This window comes from Pangasianodon hypophthalmus, chromosome 11 (assembly GCF_027358585.1).
Source record: "Pangasianodon hypophthalmus isolate fPanHyp1 chromosome 11, fPanHyp1.pri, whole genome shotgun sequence".
Classification (NCBI taxonomy): Eukaryota; Metazoa; Chordata; class Actinopteri; order Siluriformes; family Pangasiidae; genus Pangasianodon; species Pangasianodon hypophthalmus.
In genome coordinates this window covers 15,915,690-15,939,304 of record NC_069720.1, presented here as the reverse complement: position 1 = coordinate 15,939,304, position 23,615 = coordinate 15,915,690, and the positions used below count along the sequence as shown (strand labels likewise).

At 38.1% G+C, this 23,615-nt stretch overlaps 1 protein-coding gene across 2 annotated transcripts; it reads left to right on the top strand.

Annotated features, from left to right (window-relative positions):
• The first annotated feature begins 4,239 nt into the window (after positions 1-4,239).
• On the top strand, positions 4,240-9,898 carry cirbpb (cold inducible RNA binding protein b). Of its 2 annotated transcripts, XM_026916579.3 has the most exons (8): positions 4,240-4,378; positions 5,602-5,701; positions 5,788-5,894; positions 5,996-6,107; positions 6,195-6,396; positions 7,172-7,230; positions 9,380-9,471; positions 9,697-9,898. In XM_026916579.3, the coding sequence occupies exons 2-7, from the start codon at positions 5,602-5,604 to the stop codon at positions 9,382-9,384; spliced, it is 585 nt and encodes a 194-aa protein (XP_026772380.1). In that variant the 5' UTR covers positions 4,240-4,378; the 3' UTR covers positions 9,385-9,471; positions 9,697-9,898. The 2 variants fall into 2 exon arrangements, with proteins under 2 accessions (XP_026772380.1, XP_026772375.1); XM_026916574.3 differs by lacking the exons at positions 9,380-9,471; positions 9,697-9,898 and adding an exon at positions 7,588-8,473.
• The last annotated feature ends 13,717 nt before the right edge of the window (positions 9,899-23,615 follow it).

The window sequence follows — 23,615 nt, the reverse complement described above, 5'->3', positions numbered from 1 at the left end:
TGAGTTTTCAGATGAATATTTTTATTTGACTAATTTTATTCATTATTATTATTGCATGATGTCACAAAATTGCAAATAAAATATTTGTCTCACTTAAAACAAAATGTCAGAACTGGAAATAATATTTCACTCTTACAACATGAGGCAAACAAATACTGTCCTCTACTGTCCAAATGTGTGCTATTGCAGTAGCACACAAATACACAGCAATATGTCAGACACATATTTGGACAATTTTTATGATGTCATTTTTTTTCTTTTTTCTTTTTTGTTTTTTAATGTTTCACATTTTTGTTGTACTAAAATTTTATTCATCAATATTTGACCCACTTGAGAACAACAGAAAAGACACAGACACAGAGAATGAGTTAGAGAGAGAGACTAAATGGAAAACTGTGGTAATGTACAGGAAGCTGCTGAGTGTGTGTGTGGGAGGTTAATGCAGAGGACAGAACTCAAGTTGGTCCTGAGGTTAAGATATTTATAATCTGTCTTTTGCTTCACCTCATCCCCCGGTGTGTTTTATCTTGTCTTGTGTAAGAAACAACTCCATTATCTAGGTCAGTATGTAGCGCACAAGTATGTCAGTTTAGAGGATTAGTTATCTTAATTGTGAATTATTAGCAAACACCTGCATTTCTGCAAAACCAGTAATGCAAAAAGAGCTACCAAAAGGAACAGAGGTGATTTTAGATGGCACCAACTTCTGAAGTGCCAGTGCCAGCTAAGAAAGACACCATGAGGCTGAAAATCCAAATAAATCACAAATGAAACACTGCCTAAATAATAGTATGGCACATTGTTTGGTAGACCATAAAAGTGAATGACTAAATCATACTTTCAGCCTTAAAAAATATATTTGTAGATGTGACAAAGACAATAAAAGAAGAAAACATCAGTGTGAGCCCCATGTTCACCACAAGCACAGAAAGCCCTAATTATGGTTGGTTAAAAAGTGTATAAAAGGCCTGTTTGTACCAGTTCAAAGTCTTATACACAGATCAAATACAGATAAATGCATTCTAGAGTGATGGGAAGACAAGAGGAGTGCAGAGAAAAAAGCAACTGCTAATGATGAGAATCTGAAGCATGATGGTCTGTACCAAATGATGTTTCAGGATGAAGACTGAACTGCACTGAAGAGTCTTAACTGTTTAAATTTGACCCAAAAAAAGGAATTTGCTTTACTACAGGATGCTAAATGTCATGAGTTGTGGTCCTTTTTGGAATAAGCCTAAGATCATATAAGTTCTTTATAACATTTCATTCATTCATCTCCAGTAACCATTTCATCCTGGCCAGGGTTGCAGACATCAGTCTGATCTCTGAGGCTTCAACTTTAATCACTGCATCACTGTGCTACTCTTTATTATTTTTTTACTCCCATAAAGAAATGTCATTTTTGCACTAAACACTGTGAATCAAGACATCTCAAACGTTTTCATAACAAGATATGTTAGTCGTTAAGGCTAATGCGTCTTCGCATTGGAGCAAGATGGCGCCGCTAAAGAACGCTGCCTACGTTAGTGCTCGCAACCCACACTGCAACTTTTGTGCATTTTACCCTGTTTTTTATCTTGTTTTTTGCACTATTATTGAGCTAACCCACGGACACATAACATATGACTGACAAACTTTAATCAACATTGGAATAAACAGTCTACTAGATTCTATGCTATTTTCTTTTTCTATATCATTCATTATATTCTGCTTTATCATGTATGACTGTTGCACTGTGGGATGAGGCACTAAGGAAAAACATTTCACTACATTAATACATCACATATATGTAATAAGTATGTGACAAATAAAGAACCTTGAACCTTTCTCTTTGGTATAGGAACTAGGCAGGTTAACTGATTAGCTCAAATCCTCAAGACTCTGGGACTCAAGTCCTGCAGTCTTGCCCTGTCTCTTCATCTCTCTTCTCACCTGAATTTCCATAATAAAGAGGGTATTTACAGAGCTGTTCACAACCATCGTTACTGAATAGGCAACAGCAGTGCTGTTGACGATTGTGCTAATGAGGGAGATATTGTAATGTGGTAGCTGTAAGGGCAGGGGGCAGTGGGTAGGTGTGAGGGGGTGTCTGACAATCAGCTAATGAATGTTGAATGTCTGATGGCACTGATGGTACTTCAAACCTATTAAAATACACACTGGTTTAAATTTTCACCCATATTCAAGTTTTTCTCTGCTCCATGGTGCATTTTCCTGAAGTCTGTTATCTTCCTCATACCACTCCAAACATCTCTCATATTGTTCCTGTGAAGTTAGTGGGGTAACTGAAAGAATGCGAGTACATGATAGAAATACACAAAAATAAAGAAATTAAATAACCCTACATGCAAAAATTGATTATGATGTATACAAGAATAAAGTATTGGCAGTTATCTAGATTTCTTCAATAATCTATCTATATCTGACATATAGATAGATAGATAGATAGATAGATAGATAGATAGATAGATAGATAGATAAAATCTAAGCAACATTTAGAAGTTTTTAAACTTTGGACTACTTACTGCTATGTAAGGCTTTAAAACAATGAGGTTTCATTTCATTTGACAATTATACTAAACTATATGTTTGGTTCACAAGGAAAATGAAATTTATATGCAAGTGAACAAAGTTATTTCCACTAGTGGAGACAATATTTACATTCCTTTCTTGAGTAAAAGTGAAAATAATTTAATGCAAACTTTGTGGAAGGTAACTCTTGCACCAATTACTGCACCAATGTGTACTTAATTGTGTACTTATGTATCAAATGCAAATTATTAAATATTATGTATAGTAATTGTTACACATGAAATACGTGCATAATTCTTATAGAACTCAATATGAATATGCAGCAGTGGGCCTACAACCTTATATTTTAACCACTATATAGTGCACCTAGCAGAGGCGCTGCTGAGATTTTTGGGCCTCCTGGCAAATTTCTACTCCGGGCCCCAAGCCCCCCACACCCAAATAATCTCATCTTATTGTAACAACAATATTATACACATTATCATGATTAATAAGCATAATAATTATTTCATATTCAATAAGAGACAATAAAGAACTAATTTAAAGAACAATAAGGCCTGTTTTCTAAAGCTCACTTTCAGCCTCAAATAGCTCAGTCACCTCCTCCTCCTGCCTCAAATCTTCTTCAGTCAAGGCATGAGTGTTTATTCCTGACACAGTGTTTCTGACACAGAAGGGATAGTTTATAGGGTTTTAAGGAATAGCTAGTAAAAGAACAATGAACTTTATTATTATTATTATTATTATTATTATTATTATTATTATTATTATTATTATTATTATTATTATTATTCACCGAGTGAATAATCAATTTCACACACCAGTTCCAGAAATAAACGTGAGCAGGATCATTGAATAAGTGAGTTGAACTCGAGAAACAAATCAGTTCTAATCGCGAATGAATCATTCAGACTGGTTTGATTCTCCGATTCATTGGAATGAACCGACTCACACAAAGGATTCACTCACGAGTCGGACATCATTACAGCACTTCTCTCATGAACTCATGAGAGTCATTAAAGCGGATTTATATGATTACAACGTAAATTTCAATCGATTCTTCACAGGAAGCTCAGATTTATTCTGACAGCTTCATTCACAATCATAGCACAAAACAGGGAACATAAATCACCTTTATTTACTTATTGAAAAACTAGTTGACTAGCTGTCTTCCCCGTCTTGCTCTCTTCTCTTTTGTCCTGTTTTTCTTTCCTCTTTTGGTATCCCGATTTCCTTCTCTTGTTATCTACCTGATGCGTGTAACGAGTCACAACTGTGAAGTGCTGCGTTTCGGAATAAACCATGAGCGTGTTAAGGGGACAGACACACACACACACACACACAGTCTGAGAGCACTCATAACAGCGTGCTGTTTAATAGCTTACATGTGCGAAGAGGCTATTTAAATCTACAAATCATACGGGAAATTATGGGGTTCTGCTGGGCCCCTGTCTGACCAGGGCCCTTAGAATCGTCCGAACCTCCAACCCCCAACACAGGGAATAATGAACCACATCTGATTCATCCATGTTTTCGTAAAGCTATTAAACATTCACGGAAATAAAAATAAAAAATTCAAGGAAATAAAAGCAAACTGCTACTCTGTAGACATAAGAGATTAAAATTACTGAAGTTATTATGCATGTACAAGGCGTGGCCATGCGGTAGATGGCGGTATAAAGAAGGCGGGGCACTGACTGACTCCACCCCTTTATGCATATTCATGAGATCACATTAATAATCATGAGGCCCGGTCGTTCATATAGCGGCGCCATTTTAAGCGCGTTCTCATCTCTTGCGCACTTGGCACCAGTTTGGGTTCGTTGCTTCAGCGAATTTCTGAAAGGTAATTGGTTAAAGCGCCGTAAATGCTTTGTGATGTATTTTTTTAATGTGCTTGCTTTTCTCTCTCTCTTTCGTTGTATGTGTTTGCTGGTGTAAAAGGTGTAGGTTGGTTTCACGTTAAGCTTTCGAGGTTTCAGTTTCTTCCTTTTAAACAGTCCATATCAGTCCAAGATTTTATTTAAGCAAAGTTAACTACATTGTCCCATAAACTCTTGTTAAATTAGAAAAAAAATCGATTGTGGGAAATACAGAAATACAGTTATTCATATCACTGAACACGTTCCATTCAAAATAGCTAGTTAGCTAATGTGACGCAGATACGTGTCTACTTCCAGCAGAGCAAAGTGCCGTTTATCCGAAACGCAAAACCTCGATATTTAGCTTATTTGACTGAGAAATTGCGTAATTAAAACAGTTTAAAACAGGATTTGTGGCTGTAGTGGTCAGGCCCCTCTCTAAACGGAGACAGAAACAGCAAGGCCGCTAGCACCTCGGGAGCATTAGCGGTTATGCTAGTTGGCTTTGTAGCCACGCTTTTGTTCTACAGCGAAGAAATGAAACGCGTTATTAGCAAACGGCTAATGAGGCCTGGCTGTTTTTACAGGTTTGGCTACACTGATAAACAGCTTGTATAAGCCGAATATTTGTTTTCTCGTATGTACTATCATAATTTGGTATGGTATATGTGTAAAATTTCGCGCCTTATTCTATTTCCGTCAAAAATGAAAGCGCAGCCATTTTGTGCAATGCTAACGCGCTAACAAATTGCATGGCTGTCTATGTATGTAGAAGAGAGTGGCTTTGGTAAACTAGCATGCACGCTGAGTCTTATTGCTGCTGCTTCTCCAACACGGATTAGTAGCTAATGCATACATGAAGCTAGTTTTATCTGAAAAGAAAATGCATTGAAGCTTATTTCTTACAGAAAGTCTTTGAAAAATTTGAATTTTTTTTTTAAGTATTAAAAAAACTATAATTTGTTAACACATAAATGAAGTGGTAGTGAGTAATCAGGAAATTGGCAACTTGTTTAGAAAGAAATAACTTCTTTATTACTTGTAAATGTAGCAGAGAAGAGAAAGTCACCAAGTTTGCATGGTAACTAGCTTGGATTAGAGAATGCACCATATCTGATGCCACTGAACTCTCTGTATGGGAATGCTTTCTGATAAAGCCCTGAAATGTGCCATTTGGCTTTTTTTTCCCCTTCTCTGTTTATTACAGATGTCTGATGAAGGGAAACTCTTTATTGGTGGACTCAGTTATGAGACCACGGAGCATTCCCTGGAAGAGGCTTTTTCCAAATATGGCACCATCGCCAAAGGTAAATTTGTGTACTTTGGATAGAAATGTCACTTTTACTTAACTGCATACATCTACAATTAACACTTTATACTGAATCCTCTGTAGTTGATGTCATCAGAGATCGTGAGACTGACAGATCCAGAGGCTTTGGATTTGTTACATTTGAAAATCCAGATGATGCAAAGGATGCCATGGCTGCCATGAATGGAAAGGTAATCTAGTTGTATGAGGAGGGGGGGGAGGTTTATCCCATGCTGTGTGCCATTTTTGTGCAACCTATTTATATACGCACATTTTTTTTCCCCTTTCCCAGACTGTTGATGGCAGAACGATTCGTGTTGATGAAGCTGGTAAATCTGGTGGGAGATCTGGTGGTTTCAGAGGTTCTGGTGGCAGGGGATTTTTCAGAGGTGGCAGAGGAAGAGGTAGGTCATGTCTTGGTGTGCTTTTATTTATATAAAACTTTTTTTTTGTCTTTTTATATGCCCTTTAACCACTCTCTTAACCCCCAGGGGGCGGTGGGTATGGAGGTGATAGAAGCTATGGTGGTGAAAGGAGTTACGGCCGTGGCAGTGGTGGTTATGGGGGTGGTGACCGTGGCTATGGAGGCAGAGATCGGAGCTATGGCAGTGGTGAAAGGAGTTATGGTGGCGGTGGTGGCTACTCCAACAGGAGTGGAGGATACTCGGGTGGTGGAGGATACAGAGACAACAGGTTAGTCCTTTGTGTAATTTCTTATTGTGTATTATAAGAGCAAAACTGAGACAGTGTGGTTGCCACATTTGTTCAAAAGTGTCCATCGTAACAGTGTTGTGCACAATAAATGCTGCTTTGGTTTTGCAGGTGGGCGATATGGCAGAAAATTTTGTATCTGCTTAAGCAAATATTAGTAGATATGGTATTGGTATAGAGTGCTCTTATCAAATCAATGCAGCTTGTCATGTTAGTGAGACAATGCAAAATGCAGAGTTGACCCCCACTTCCAATCCTAAAGACTTTCAGGGGTCTGAAAACTTAGTTTCAACTTTACACCGGACTGTTCCAAAGTGCTGACGCTGGAAACTCCTTCCAAAAATGCTATATTAATACGTTCTCACAAATTAATGTTCTCATCTATTATGCACATTTTAATCTGTTCATGTTGTGCTGCTTGTATCAAAACAAATCAACACCTTTTGACTGATCAGAGTAAAGAATTCAAATTCAGAATGCAGTGATTTTTATACATGATAATTGATTTTGTTTTCAGTGCTACTACATATTTAGACTCTTGGTTTATCTTTAATTGAAAAGAGCGGGTCAGTGTTTCTAGAACCGCTCACGATGCATATGAAACGTATATTGTAACACAAGTTATTTCCTAACTGAATTGTATAGGCCCACTTCTGATTGCTTAGTTTATTTAATGCCTGTCTGCCCATCCTCTAGTGTCAGCTTACTTTATGTCTTACTGGTTGGTGTTGCTAATGTAATTGCATTCTTGTTACAGGAACCAGGGTGGTTATGAGCGTTCTTTTGGATCCTATAGAGACAGCTATGACAGCTATGGTATGTATAGAACCTCTGAATTGCTTGACACAAATTTGTAACTGCCTTGTAAAACTGAAGAGCCTGTTCAGTCCTGGTCAATATACCCATCCACTGACTAGCAGTCATTTTGAGACTTTGGATTCATGTTAAAATGTAGCACAAATGCTTGTTTAATACAGCATTCCAGAAGAACTTTTTTGCCCCGCAAGATCATTACAAAATCTACCAACAGTTGACTAAGTGCAGATGGCCAGTAGTTTATCCAGAAGATGCTTGAAATTGAGAATGACTCGTTGCTAGTGGTATCAGTTCTTTATTTGGGAAGGATGTCAAAATGCACCAGTGCCTTTACTCTTGCCTGCTTCTTGTCCTCAGCTACACACGAGTAAAAAAAGTCCTGATTCCAAGATCATCCCTTCGCTGGCTGTGTTAGATGTGCTCTTCGAAGACTCTTGATTTTTCACTTTGTTTAATTTCAGTTTTACTAGTTGTAACACTCTCCTACATAAAATACAAGATGCTATCAGTTTTTTAAAGAATTCTTTTCGTGTTCAAGCTGTCCTGAGATGGTGTCATTATTTTGGGCATTTGCTGTAAACATTTGAGCCTGTTTTTAGATTGCCTGTACCTTCAGTTACCACTTGTTTGCTCTTGTTTCTCTATTGAAATCTGTTTTTTGAACCATACGTGAATTCTCTAACCAGTTCAGCACAGCCTGATAGCTTCTAAAACCGATTTGAAATGAAACTTGGACCAACATACAGTTACGAATGGATTGCTGTGAAAGACGGTTGCCATAAAAGAAGCAGAGTCTTACTTGGAATTACCTGCTTCTGAAAATTGAACTCCATCAGACTCTCAAAAGAAGCTTGCCACGCTGTGATGTGCTTTTAGTGGCTTGAAGTCCATGTGTAATGCATTCCTTTAGTAAAGCAGGGTAGGCATGCTAACTTTGAGCTCAGGGCTCTAGCAAGCCTCCTTGGTGTTGCTAAAGATTTGCAAAATATTCAGTTCCCAAAGAGTGAACTACTCTGATCGGTGCTGCCTCAGATTAGGAGTTGATTGAGCTCAAGGTGGCCCAAGGTACTTTGCTCTTTGTGACATTTGAAATAAAAAAAAAAAAAGTACTGCTTGGAGATCAGTTTTATATCCATGTCAAGATTTTGTTCCTTTGGGGAGAGAAATGTGCTGTTTTGTGTACCAACACCTTTTGTCCTTTTGTTAAATTGGCTTCATGAAGCCCATTAAACGAATTTCTGAACATGCTTTGAATTCATTGACCCTTAAAGATTTTATTAACCACACACTGACTGTTATGGGGAACTGGAAAAGGCTAAAATGTTTAGGTAGAGTTTTAAGTTAATCTGGGAAATCATTAAGTGCATTGGTGGGGTTTCTTTTCTTTTCTTTTTTTTTTTTTTGGTGCTCAACAAGCTGAAAATTTAAGTTAAGAATGATCTGGGTTTACAAGAGTATTTGGGATGGGTAGTTTTTCTACAGTCAGTACTGTGTAATGCTTCATTGCATCCAAGCATTCTCTGCTGTCAATTTTGGAAAATCGTCATTGTCCTTGGAGAATGAAGTGTTGTGCCTACCAACTCGAGTCCTCTGAGATGAAAGCTGCTCTCTTGACTAGGGCAATTGTGGAAATAGTCCTGTAATGTGAGGTAACCACTTTTGATCTCCTGTACGCATCCTTCCAACAGTTTTATTGTCCATCACATTTTCTGCAAAATTAAGCCCAGTCTTCTTTCTTCTAAAGTCAAGCTCTTAGGAGCTGTGTAACTCATCAGTATTGTGCCTCCTTACCAAAGATGTGTGCTTTATGCTAAACTGAAGGGAATGCAATTTTGTCCTATTTGGAAAATTCAACTTTGCTGCTTTTTATGTTTTAAAAGTTCCATATTTGTAAATACAGTCTCCCAATAGCCCTACCTAAAATGTCCTCATATTGCCTCATTGCCTTTTTAAGGCACTGATGCTTGCCTTGGAAGAGCAGCCTAAAGTCCTTGCTCTTTTTCCTAAGAATCACATTTTCAGTGGTTCCTTTTTTGGCCCATTATATTGCTCTCTTTTATCTAAAATGTTGTGACACAGTTGCTAATGCATGTTAATAATTTGCTACTGCTGTGTTTTTATGTGTATTCACACATCTTTTATGTTTCAGGTTGAAGCATATGGGATGTGGAGGTCAAGCAGAGACAGTGTTTACCAGATTAGTGTCTGGCACAAGTTTGAAAGCTGTGTTAACTCTGAGAGGCAAGTGCTGTTTCTGTCACATGAGGCTCTATCACTGGGTTAAAATAGAATTGCTGTTATAAAACCAGGAGTTCATAAATTTAGTAGACACACTGTAATCAGTAAATTTTTAAAGGCTGAATGTGGTGTCAAGCTCATACTGCCCATGAGAATGAGCAGTGAAGTGGTGCCAAAATTGTAGATATGAGACTTTAATCATAAATCCTCTTTGTAATATTGTTTCAGTGTCTGGATGGGGATGAATTCCCTGCAGTCCTAGTCAGCACACCATAAGAAGCACACAAACATGGAGAAGCAAGCAAACCAAGCAAGCTTCAGCCGTGATCTCAGAATGTGGAAGATCTCTGCTTTTCTAGTTGATCAGTTTGTTAAGGTGGTAATGAATGACAATTGTGCAGAAAAGATCCAATTAAAAAATGAGTTAATATTTTTCTTGTTGGCTTGTTTTCTGTTCTGCTGTGTAAGCTAGTGAACCTGGATATGACATGGTAACACTATATGCATCATTGAAATGGAATTTTTCAGTTAAGCTTTTTTCTGAGCTTTAAGAAAATGCCCCACTAGTGTGATTAGTCCAGGGCAGTGAACTCGTGTACAGTGTGGGGAAAATTCTACTAGCACAAGGATACCTTTTGCCTTATGTGTGTGATGCTGAATACAGCTGACACTAAGCCTGTCGGTTATGTAACCACCTAATCAAAATCAGCAAATTGGTAAAGTTTTTTTTGTTTTAAAAACCTTATTTGAGGATCCTGACAGCATAAAGTAGTCAAACAGAAGGTGGTAGAACATGTGAACCTGTACCATTTAATTTGCTGCCATCCCTATTCTGCTTACTAAAAATCGTTCTGCTGTTACAAGGTATTTATGTTGAAATGTGGAGTTCATGGAAACAATGCTATAAACTTGCCAATATACTAGAGGCTTATCAGCAACATGGTGTTGTGGTGCAACCCAACATAACATGCATAACAGCATGTACTAAAGTGTTTTATTCCTCTTGTACCACAGCTGTTTGCCAGTGATTGACTTAAATGGATTAAAAAAAAAATTACATTATAGTTGCATATGGTGATGTGGAACAGCCGCCAAGTTACTGTCATGTTATAGCAGCTATAGTCATTCCCTCTCCATTCTCTTTTTTCCTCTTTCCTGAAGTAAAAAAAAAAAGCCCCCACCTCCCCAAAACCAGTCCTCTGTCTCAAGACTTTCCCATGATGAAAAACTTCATTTACATAGTACTGACACTGGAGAGTACTGCATACAGAAGACTTAATCTTATCAGCAATAATAAATTGTTCCTTGTTAACACATGAAAATGTGTTTTGTTATGAATTTCTGTGAACAAGTTGTTACTATTGAAACCATAACCAGTTGAACAAGCTGTGGTATCTGTTAAGGTGATGTCTTCCATGGTTTCCCTTGAAATGTCAACATTTGGTCCGCTTACTGAAATACTGGAAGTACATGGAAAAATTGATCCTGTAGACAAACACAGTTTGTCATGTTACCAAGAAACCAGTCTTCTGTCCTGAAGATGTTCCTGTGGTGGCATACTTACTGTTAAAAAGTGCTGACACTGGAGACCACTTCTATAAATTAAAAAAAAAAAAGTCTGCTTACAGAAACCTTAACCATACCAACAATATGTTGTTCCTTGTTAAATAAAACACATTTGAAAATCTGTTTATTAGGCTTAAATTATGTGGAGCATCTGCCATCAAATTCCCTGTAAATAAGTTACAATGGAAACCACAACCTATACCAGCTGTGAATTGCAAAATGTATCATTCTGTCTTCTGTGGTTTCCCTCAACTGGTAGATGTAGTCAACATTTGGTCTGCTTACTCAGTTTATGAAAAATTAATCCTGTAGAGATGGAGCAAGCTCAGAATAGCTGCCATTATGCAGCCAACAATTCTGTTGTTTGTGTATAATGTTAAGCCCTGCATTGACTGTCCATCTGTGCAACTCTACAAAGTCTAGCACCGTGTTTGTCAGTCCTGGTGCTGGAGTATTGTAGTGTTTTATTTTTTGTATCCAGTTAAGGCTTGTTATGAATCCAGTTAAGGCTTATTAGTCAGCTAATTAGTTGAATCAGGGAAACCACCAGAATGTGCGGGGTGGTGTTCTCCTTGACCAGGATAGAAAAGGACTGATGCATTTTTGAGATGCATATTTCATTATGTTGTGTTTAAAATTAGAGTGCATGTTTTTGCACGCAGCCTAATTCTGTAGGTGCAGGATTGAGGCAGCTACCACAAGGGGGCAGTGGTGTCCTTTTGTACAGTGACACTACTACATGCGATAAACACTCTGGGTTGCCAAATTATCTGGCAGGGCTTCCATAAGAAACACTTGACAGAAATGGGCGCACCAAGTCAAATAGCTTAACTGGCATTTCAACAATATACAGCTGGTACAGTACACAGTGAACACAATGTTCCTCCAGGACCATGGTGCTACCTAAAACAACACAGAACTACATGAGACTACACACCTCTGTGTAAAACAGTGTGCAAACAGTGCAAGATAGTACAGTAGTTACTAAAACAGGACAATAGGCACAGTAAAAGACAATGCAGCACCAACCAGTACACCCTTCTAATGTGGTAAAGTGTAAAAAGAAAAAAATAAAATGCTATAAATGTAAACATAACATACTATGATATAGTATTCAGTAGATAAGTTTATAACATATATGGACATAGCAGTTATTGGGGTAGCAGCAAGGTAGAAAGTATAGATTATTATAAATACAGTGTTAGCAATAAAATGCAGGTGGTCAATACAGGATTGATTTATTTATTTTATGGTGGACTATAGGACCATGACTGTAGATGCTATTAGGGTGGCAGACCATTTTTAGTGTGTGAAGCTACAACGATGTGTTCCTGTAATTTCTGTTTATTAATACAATTTAACCACGTTATCCTGGTTACAGTCGCGGTGGATGTAGAACACTAGGCACAAGATGGGGACACACCAGTGCACATGCACATGTGTTCATACCCTGGCCACACTTACAGGAAACCTAAACGGACACAGGGAGTAACTCAAGCTCAGGACTGAACCTGTGTTCCCGGAGCCATGAGGCAGCAATTCTAACTTGCTCAAGCTATATAATTTTGTATAATATGTGAGCCTGCAACATTTTTCAAAGAAAATAAGACTTGACGCTCTGTTGACTTCCTAGATGCAATATGCTAATCTTGTTCATGACAGAGTAGACAGAATGGAGGTAGTAGGATATGGAAGCGTATCTTGCCACATAGCCATTATCACTTTTAATATTATTGGATGCAGTCCTTTGCGATGTCTCCACAATGCAGTGGTCCCCTGAGTTATCTTTTATAAGAAAATGAAAAGGGTTTTTTTTATATTCTGCAAGCCTGCTGACAACAGGTCTCAGCAGGTTTTTATATAAACTACGTTTGAAATAACAGTGAGAATTATTTTTGCACTAACTTGGCCAGACACATTGAAGTCCTTGGAGAACATTCTGTGGCAGACAGTACAGTCTTTTGACTTCTCTCAGGACCTTTCTTGGAAGGTTGTTGCAGAATCCTTACCCAACTTCCTTACCACGCAGGAGCACACCCTGAATGGGCAGCAGTCTATTGCAGGGCACCATGCACCCCACAAGGTGAGAATGGTGTTGGAGCAAGTGAACTTGTGAAAGTATCTTTGACTTTGGCACTTGCTTACAGCTTACCATGAACCAGGAGGCTTTGTGAGCTGTGATGCTCATACTTGGGGCATCTATGTATCCTTGTGATCACACTGTTCACACTTGATCTTATCTGTTGGGGATTTTTCATTCATGTTGCACCTTTTATCATAAAACTTACCTCATGTATTTCACAAAAAACTGCCAGTGGCATCCCAAAGGCAATAATCTTTAATCACAAACACAGATCTGTACGTATATAAAATAGGTCCTGTGTGCTTAAATCTTGCATCTAGTAGGTAGTAGCTGTAAAAGATATGATGAATGGGGCTATTTAAAGGAAAGTTATGTGCTTTGGGGACAAAAGAAGAGTGACTGACTCATTTTTTTTTCTTCTGTACCTCTGTGAGAATAAACATGAAAGCAATTGCATATCCACATACAAAGTTCACACAGACATAAAAGCTGGTGACTTTATTTACATCATTATTTGGGAAGAATAGAATCTTATACTTTAACCACATAAATTCCAGGAAACACAATGTATTTATGTTGTCTAGGCATCACAGGCCTCAAGGACCTTCAGCAGAAATATGTTCGGGTCCAACATTGATAATTACTAATCCAAATTTGTCATCATGTTTTAGCTAAATGAGTTTATTTATATTGGAAAGGCAACTAATGTTGACTGTCATTTGTTTATTTGTGAGGAGTACTGTGCTTGATAGCAATTTCTTGGTTAATTGTTGCTCAGATTAGAGGATTTCTTTCCTTTGGATTCTACTTTGGTTGAAAAGAAAAGTTGGTTTGAAATAGTAACCCTGTCTGATTACATAATTCGGCTTTAACCTTTTCTCATATTGTAACCTTGATGAACTTTGCATGTATGGTAACTGATTAATGTCCAAAGCAGGCATCAGTGTTAGATGTTAGAACAGGTTTATGTTGGTTCAGTTTGCAATGGAACCTTTAAATAGTAGATTTATAAGTAATTAGTTTTGAATGGCCTCTGTTTTAAAACTCTGGTCCTCAACTGCACTTACCAGACCTGCATCTGCTCAAACAAAAACAAGGGCTCAAGGCCCAAAGTTACTCTTCCATGACTATGTGGCCTGAGAAGAGTTGGATGTAATAAAACTGTATATACGACAAAACCACTCAAATTAGTAATGGAGTTTGTTTAAGCCCTTGGGGTGCAATGGTATGTATCTGCTCCTGATGTGTAAATACACTGAGCTCCAGTGCCGTGATGCCCATTAAGTAACCTACTTTACTGCGTCTAGACAAAAGTATGTTTCTCTCATACCTGAACCACAAGCCTTTATTATGAATAGGGACCCACAGAGGGTTTTGTGAGAGACATAGCAAGTTTGGAGGCTGCAGCTCGAACATTAATGGAAAACACAGAACAGACCTGGACAGGCAGCATTTGAAAAGGGGAGGTGGGGGGTCTAGTAGAGCATTTACCAGCAGATGGGCAGCTTTATTGGAAACAGGGGGTTGTCCATGGGATGGTTTTGCAATTGAACGTCATGATAGAAACAGGAAGTGTAATGCTTGCCACAAAAATTACATCAATCAATGGGTAAATTGCATCTTTGTTGACAAAAAAAGAAAAATAAAGTATAAAATAAAATATTTAGGGAGATGACAACATAAAATAAAATAGTGTGATGAATGCCATGTGAAGTCATCTGTTTTTAACTAAAAATCACAGACATTGAAAAGGTCACAGCCCAGTAAGGTGTTAATGAGAGGTTCTAGTCACCTTTGTGTCCACACATTCAACAGATGAAGAAGACTCTTGACAGCTTTTTTAGAGCACAGCTTGTCTCAGAGATCAGTAATGCTGTAACAAAGTGGCTTAGATAAACAGAAGAGGCATGAGCAATACTTTAATAGAAAAACTTATCAACAAGACAAAACCACATTTAGCAATGACTAAGGTAAAGTCAAGACTAGGCCTAAACAGAATAAACAAATTATCTAGAGAATGATAAAGTGAATTAATGAACTTGAACAAAAAATTAGAAAGAAAATAGAATATCGTGAAGACTCAAGATCCTAGGAAGAACTGAAGCTCATACATGGTCTTGGGACATGGCCACCTTTCCGCTCCTCCTCAGATGACTGCTCATACCCTGTGAAGGAGACAGTTAAGGGGTGAAACTGGCACTTCTCTGTCTTAATGTTCTCCATCCAGATTTCCTGTGAGTCTTAGCCTTTCCACTGAAGCATGCGTTCAGATGACACTCCAATGGATTTGATCTAAAATGGATCATAAGATTTTACACAAACTTGGGGAGTCTGTGTCAGCTTGAGTGCACACTGTCATTAAAGCAAAAAAGGGATGTACCAAATACTAAGAAACTCTGAAATTCATGTAAATATTTTTTTATGATTCTGCTCCCTTGTTGATGGTAGTATCTTTTGTAATGAAAACCTTTGTGTTAAATTGAAAAAGAATGCCAAACAGAAAGTTTTTTCATCAGTGGATCTCAGACTTTTGGACCCCATTGCACACACACCCACATATATACAAATATCACCCTCGACTTTAATAGGAACACCTGTACACCTGCTTATTATCCAATCATTCAATCATGTTGAATTCATAAAATCATGCAGATACAGGTCAAGAGCTTCAGTTAATGTTAACATCAAACATCAGAATGGAGAAAATCTGTGATCTCAGTGGCTTTAACCATGGCATGGTTGTTGGTAACATATGGGCTGGTTTGAGTAAAAACTGATGATCTTCTGGGATTTTCACACACAACAGTCTCTAGAGATTACACAGAATGGTGCAAAAAAAATCCTGTGAGTATTCCTATTAAAGTGGACAATATATTGTGTATATACCACATTCTGTGTTTAGACACAATCATAATGCATATATGGTGTGTTGCAGCAGTGCAATGTATAAAATCATGCAGATATTATATTAGGTAAAGTTCACATCAAACATCAGAATGGGGAAAAAAAATGTTATTCTCTGCGATTTTGACTGTGGCATGATTGTTGGTGTCAGACAGGCTGGTTTGAGTATTTGTATAACTGCTGATCTCCTGGGATTTTCATGCACAACAATGTCTAGAATTTACTCAGAATGGTGCAATAAGGAAAAAACATCCAGTGAGCGGCAGTTCTGCGGACGAAAACGCCTTGTTGATGAGAGAGGTCAACGGAGAATGGCCAGACTGGTTCGAGCTGACAGAGAGGCTACAGTAACACATAACCACTCTGTACAATTGTGGTGAGCAGAAAAGCATCTCAGAATTCACAACAGTGGCAGCAGTGGGCTCAGGCTCACCAAAACTGGACAGTTGAAGACTGGAAAAACATAGCCTGGTCTGATGAATCTCGATTTCTGCTGAGGCTCACAGAAGGTAGAGTCAGAATTTGGCACCAACAGCATGAATCCATGGACCCAGCCTGCCTTGTGTCAACAGTCCAGGGTGGTGGAGGTGGTGTAATGGTGTGGGGAATGTTTTCATGGCACACTTTGGGCCCATTAATACCAATCACTCATCGTCTATTTGAGTATTGTTGCTGACCATGTGCATCCCTGACCATGGCTACTTCCAGCATGATAATGCACCATGTCACAAAGCAAAAGTCATCTCAAACTGGATCCATGAACATGACAATGACTTCAGTGTTCTTCAGTGGCCTTCCCAGTCACTGGATCTGAATCTAGTAGAACTCCTTTGGGATGTCGCAGAATGGGAGATTCGCAGCATGAAGGTGCACCTGAAAAATCTGCAGGAATCACGTGACACAATCATATCAACATGGACCAGAATGTCAAAGGAATGTTTCCAACATCTTGTGGAATCCATGCCATGAAAAATTGAGGGTGTTTTGAGAGCAAAGGGAGGCCCTACCCAGTATTAGTATAGTGTTCCTAATTAAGTGTTTGGTGAGTGTATACAGTATATTATATACAACAATATATTATATTGTTTATGTTTCATATACTGTAAAAAAACAAAAAAAAAAACGTAAAATAGCTTTAGCTTGTAGCCCAAAGTCTAGACTTCCCAGCCATTACCAAAATGGCAGCCTTCAGCCTGTTAGTTCATTCAGTGCTAGCTATCACAGGGTAAATGTGACTGTTTTTTTTTTTTTTTTTTAAAACAAATGAGGTCACTTTCCAGACATGCAGACCATGTCAAGTTAGTAGCTTTCATTGGTGTCCTGTAACCTCCTGGACGCCTGAAGTTACTCTGTGCCAAATAGTAGCTCTTTGATCCAGAGAAAGCCAGCTGAAAATCCGAGTCAGAAAAGGAGACAGACAAAGCACTGCAGCTTCAAAACAAAGGCAGCGATTGCAGCTCTTTCTTGATTACAGAACTGGAATATAATTTCATTCTTTTTTAGTTGACCTGTGGGGGAAAAAGATATAAGCCTTTCACATTGCCAGGTAAATGGAGCATCACGCATACTTCAACTTGCTGCACTAATAAGTATATTATGCCTTCTTAGTGTTTCTTATTTGTTTTTATTCTTCTTGAAGTAAGAAAAGGGGAAAATAATTGTCAAGCCTCAATGTTCTAAGAATTCTAGGCAGGAAGCCTGATGTGTAACCTGATCTCATGAGGAATTTGAATGCAGAACAGCAGTATGTTTGGATTTCACAGAATTTCATATGAAAGTTGTGTGAAAACTGATCAGTTTTAGCCTCACTCCTAACCCCAACTCTGTCATTCATAACTACAAATGTTTATGTGTGACCACGTTGGCTTCCTATGTTAATTTTATGCTTTATTTGCAAAGTGATTTCTCCACTGTGCACTGGGTGCAAGCTGTAATTATTATATAATCAGCAATGAATTTTTATTAGCAACATACAGTATGGTCAAAATAAGATGGGGATCAAATAAAGAACTTCTCTCAACCACTTCCTTTTGTTTAGACTGACATCAGTGGCAGCAGTTTCACCTCTGATGTTACTGAAAAGACACGAGTCTGAGTCATTAATGCTGGCAGCCATTGAATAAGAAGCAGCCAATGATCTCATGTTTTTATACCAGAGCCAGCAATAGTGAATCTGTTTCGTTTAGTTCTCCAAAGACTGCTTGTAGTTATCATAATACTTTTGTGAATCTTTGGGCTACAGTCTGTGTGCTTCTTCTCTCAAGCCTGATATAATAAAAGAATTGTGTATGCAATGTAATCTAATTCCTGGCATGTCACAGAAATGAGTGGAGAAACATGATAAATATTGCAGATGTTAAATTGCTAAGATCTGTTCAGGGTAACTGATGAAGGACAGAAAGATTAAAATCTATGGAAATAATGATGCTAAACAAGCGAAACACTTGCCAAAAATTGCCAGATCATCCCGTAGACAAAAACCAGCAAACTCCTGACATGTCTGAGGCTAAAGAGGTATAAATTAGGCTGTATTAAACCATTGGATATTTTGGCCTTCTACTTTTGATCGACAAACCATATGCTTACTTCAAACAAGAGTTTCATATTCAATTGGCTCAAACAGTGGCCATAATAATAATAATAATATAGTGGTAGGAAATTTGTAATGCAAAGTTGTCGAAGGCCAAGTCAGGGCTGAATCAGCAAAATTCAAAGACCAAAGAACGTCATAATCCATCCTCCTGATCTCAAGCTCTGCAAAAGTAAGAAATGCTTCAAAGCATGATTTTAAAAAATGGAAGAAACAGAGTTGTGAATATTACTCTTCTGTTTTTCCGGTTGAGGAAGTTTTGAGTAGAGTGAAGACACATACCTTGTGAGAAATGAGATAAAGATCTGACCTGCTAAACTGCCCAGAGCAGCACCTTTTGCTAGTTACAAAAAACTACGATTACTCAAAATAACATGCTGAAACAAAGGCAGAAATAAAGCTTGCTTTAAACTCCATCAAACAAGTATAGACCCAAGGCAACACCAGACTCTCATGAAATAGAGTACCTCACCAGATCTTTGGGGTGTCTCATCAAGACTGAGCTAGACTTTAAACCACTGTGGAAGCAAAGTGGAAGCTTGGACTGGGTTCATGTAGGGTTTTTTAGCACAGACAGACTGTAGCTCTGGGCTTGTAAGTCGAATTATGCGACGCAAGTACACTATTTTTAGCATGTCTGCAAGGAAAAGCAGTCACCAGTAATTATCTGGTAATGTAAGACTAAACATATTTTTAGACAGCTAGGTCATCATTGTTTGAAGAAAAAGGGTAATTGCCTATGCAGATGTGGTCTAGTCTAGATGGATTTAATTGGAAAAGGATTTATAGGTAGGAGTCATAAATGGTGGATATGGAGCTCGATTTGTAGAGGCCAAATGGCTGGATGACTTATCGAAGACTGCCAGTGACACTGACAAATGCTTCTCCTATACATGAGAGCCATGGAAAGTTACTTTTAAAATCTATTAGATTACTGCTCATTTAAAACATACACAGTGATTACACAAAATCTCAGTAACATATTTAGATGAGTTTCTGCCACACTCATCATTTGAAGGGCATGCTTTAAAATCTTTTTTCTGATTTTATTTCAGATTGCCTTGAGGTGCCACTGCAAATCCTTCCTAGGTGTTGTAGTGCCTGTATTCAGATTACTGTTTTTTTCACTGTTCTGGATTTTATATATGTAATCCCCACTCTAGTGAATAAAATTATGGTGCATGACACATCTGATGATACTTAAAACTCAAGGCCCTGCACAATGACATCCTTATGATTTTCTTTCACAAGACAAAGCTAGGCTTTGCAAATTATGGTTATAACATCATTACTGCAGTGTGTCAATCATAGTTCTACTATTACTAGCATAGCAGTTATCAGAGGTACTAAAGAGGTCATTCACTTACAAGCCTCTCTTTTTTCTCTCTTGTGAATTTAATAAGAAACAAATGCAGCTTGTCATATTACAGAGAAAGCACAAATCCCTCTGTCCTGAAGACTTTCCCATGTCAGAAAAGCTAAAATTACAGCTTTACTTCTGATTGTTACAAAGTGCTGTCACTGGAGACTCCATCCAGCTATGTAAGTAGTTGAGTGATGTAGCTGAGGTTGAGGAACTGTCAGAGTGATGGCATTTCTACCTCTGGGTTTTTCCAGTGGTGCCAGAGACAAAATGGTAGGGTTCATACATAATTTTAAAAAACATCTTCTGGGATAGGCCATCCCCAATTTAGATTTAAATCTGAATACATATACAGATACAGGCATTGCATAAATTCATCAAACACACATCTCAGCAGTGTTGGGGTATTTATTATTCAGATTTTATGGAGACTTCATTCTTGTGTAGTATGATCTTTTGGGTGTTCTACAACAAACATTAGATATTAGATTACATAGAATATTTTCTTCTGGTGAAGTCTGGTAAGGTGCTCTGTGAGCAGGTATTATAGGTATTCAGAGAGGATGAGCAGCTGTTTGTGAGCAGAGCTGAAAGAGAAGACATTAAGGAAGAAGGAATGAGCGTAACAAAAGAGAATGAATCTGCAGAAGGCTCCTGTTTAGGGGGGTTAAGTGGAGCAGACAGTCTGTATTTGTCATCAGTGGATGAAGAAGATGGTGAAAACAGTCATAGTAGAGTTTAGTGATGGGAAGAATATTGTGTTCTAACACAAATCAGCTCTTTTACTCACTTCGTTTTCTTCTTTTTCAGAAATAAGTACTTTTGCTTTTGGGGTCTTTCTCCTTCAAACTTCCTTCATACATTAAAATTAGAAGTGATTGGGCAAATATTGTAGCCATTTACATTGCCAAGTTTTTTAAAAATCTAATTAAATATTGAAGAATTTAAATATTGAGGGATAAGGGCCGCTACTCAGGTAAATCAGCCATGAGAGTGGGATACAGCGTAGTTAAAGCATGGCTGCTGGAGCAGGTGACAGACTTACAAAATTCCAGTTAGATATTTATCCCAAAAGGTGACTATGACTATGATTAATTTCCTCAGTAGCACTTCCTGTGACCTCTCAAAGTTTTTCTGTTAAATGGGTAGCTTCCAAATTTTTCATATATAAATTCTGAGCTAGGAAAGGGAATTTAACAGACTTATGGCTACATGTCTAACCATTTTAATGCAAGTAGGCCTGAAGATGGAACCCTATATGACAAATCAAGACAAATACCTAAATGGTTAGATAATATCTAGGTTTGCATTGAAGACATGAACCCCATGGTCAGGTATAATTTGCGGAAGATTACTGCAGTGAGGTAACGTTGTGGCTAGACTTTGGTCCGACAATCTGTCAGCAGACTTAAGAGTCTCAGTATTCAGTTTTGATTAGTTGGTTCTCTTTCATGGGTTCCCTCCCAGAGAACCCCAAACCTCTGACCAAAATAACAACCATTATCCAAATGGATGGACAGTGGAGAATCCATTATTTTATATGGCTCTTAAGAGAGATACTACCCTATGGCTGTAAAAGCCTTTTTATACCACAAAAAAGCAAACTCTTCAAAAGTGGGAATATATTTTATTCTCACTCATTCCATTGGTGTTACTGGCAAGAAACAATACCTTCTTACTGTTTTCTCCTCATGATGATTCATGCTGCAGATATTTTGGAATTCTGCAGTGTTCTTAAATATGATATTCTGATCACAGACAGAGGTAATTCAAATCAGACCCTAATGTGGGAACCATTTGTGATTTAAAGGAGACTGAGGTCCAGCAGAAATGGACTGGTAGTGTAGTAAAAGTGACGTGTGGAATTTGTAAGTAGTGCCGAATGATTTCTGATTGCAATGCTGTCAGAAATTAGGAACAATCTCCCATTTGTTAGTTCAATTGATGGTACCTCTATAACGAAAAGTTTCCATTAGATAATGTCATATCACTGGTGTGAACACTCACATCATAGGACTCCTGTGATGGAATGCTGCTGCAGGAACTTCTGTGAGAGACCCTGGGTCAACAGTATACAATATGTAATTAATAAAGCACAATGGGATGACCTGTTGTAGAAAAAAATAATCAATGATGATGTGGCCTGGTGTGAAACTAAGTTACTGTTAACACTTTGAAGATGATTCCTATAACAGCATGTCCAGAAGTGTTTATTCCTCTTATACCATAGCAATTTGTCAACAATTAAATGTTTTTATTTTTTTTAAAGAACAACACTAAAGTACAACAATGCTTTTTATCCATTTATAGTTACAATTAACGTTTAGCCAAACAAGTTTGTTCTTGTTATCACTTATGTTCAGTTGTTTCCTCACTCGCTCATGAAATTAATAAGACAGAAACAAATGCAACTTTTTACCAAGAAACCACAAAGCACAACATTCTCTGTCCTGAAGACTTAAAAGAACAGCTTTATCTCTGACCGTTACAAAGCTCTGACACTGGAGACTCCTTCCAGAAATGTCCTGGGATTGAACTGTTACTATAGAAATTATAACATAACAACTCAGAACAAGCACATTAAATATAAACAATATATAAATATTGGCATTGCACCCAGCATTACTATGACAGCTGCTGTTACAGTATATAAAAGTAATCAACCCTTCTGAGCAATCAGATTTAAGAATTCAGTTGACCTTTTTATGCAGTTATATCATTTTAGGTTACAGCCTCATAGACCTCACCACAAAGTGTCTGATACTTATTGTACTTTCGTGGCCACAAACCTCAGAATCTTGAAGGTTGCAATCTGATATCCATCCATCCATTCTCCTTATCCTATGCAGGGTCACCTGGAGCCTATCCCAGGGGTTCTCAGGGCACAAGGCAGGGAACACCCTGGACAGGGGTGCCAACCCATCACAGGACACGATCGCACACACACTCACACACCCATTCACACACTACGGACAATTTGGAAATGACCTACAACGCATGTCTTTGGGAGGAAACTGGAGTACCCAGAGGAAACCCCTGAAGCACTGCGAGAACATGCAAACTCCATGCACACACGGTGGAGGCAGGTGTGAGGCAACAGTGCTAACCACTAAGCCACCATGCCCGCAGTCTGATATGTTATCCACTATTCTGTGTATGCATACATATGTCATCAGGACTGAATCAGCTTTTCAGGTTAAAGATAAAAAAAGTATGCTGTATTACATGTTTAAAAGTTATTTCAAAGTTTTTTTTTTGGAGAAGTTAGTGGCAAGTAAACATAATAATCTCACAGGTTTTCTGACGGCCTCTGGGAAAGATCTGTGGCTAATCCTTTTCAGTGTCAGTCAAATGGCCTCTTTGTGAAAATTGGCCAGGTTTAGTGATGAAACATACAAGACTCCCTAACAAAAGCTAGAGGGCCAGCTTGGAGGATTAGGGAACCAAAAGTAATTGGAAAATCATTCTACCCAATTTATTTTAGGGCCAGCTGTGTGTGCCAGCATCATTAGTGCATGCTACCAAAACATATTGAGCTGACTCTAGATGTGGCTATACTAGATGTAACATAAACTCAAGTAATAAAAAGCAAAAATCCTAAGCATTCAACCTCATCTGTGAAACATAGTGGCATGGAGCAG

Excerpts from the sequence above, each read along its gene's own strand:
- cirbpb (XM_026916574.3), top strand. The coding sequence starts at position 5,602 with ATGTCTGATGAAGGGAAACTCTTTATTGGTGGACTCAGTTATGAGACC. Across the intron at positions 5,702-5,787 it reads ATATGGCACCATCGCCAAAG|TTGATGTCATCAGAGATCGT; the intron begins GTAAATTTGTGT and ends AATCCTCTGTAG. Across the intron at positions 6,108-6,194 it reads CAGAGGTGGCAGAGGAAGAG|GGGGCGGTGGGTATGGAGGT; the intron begins GTAGGTCATGTC and ends CTTAACCCCCAG.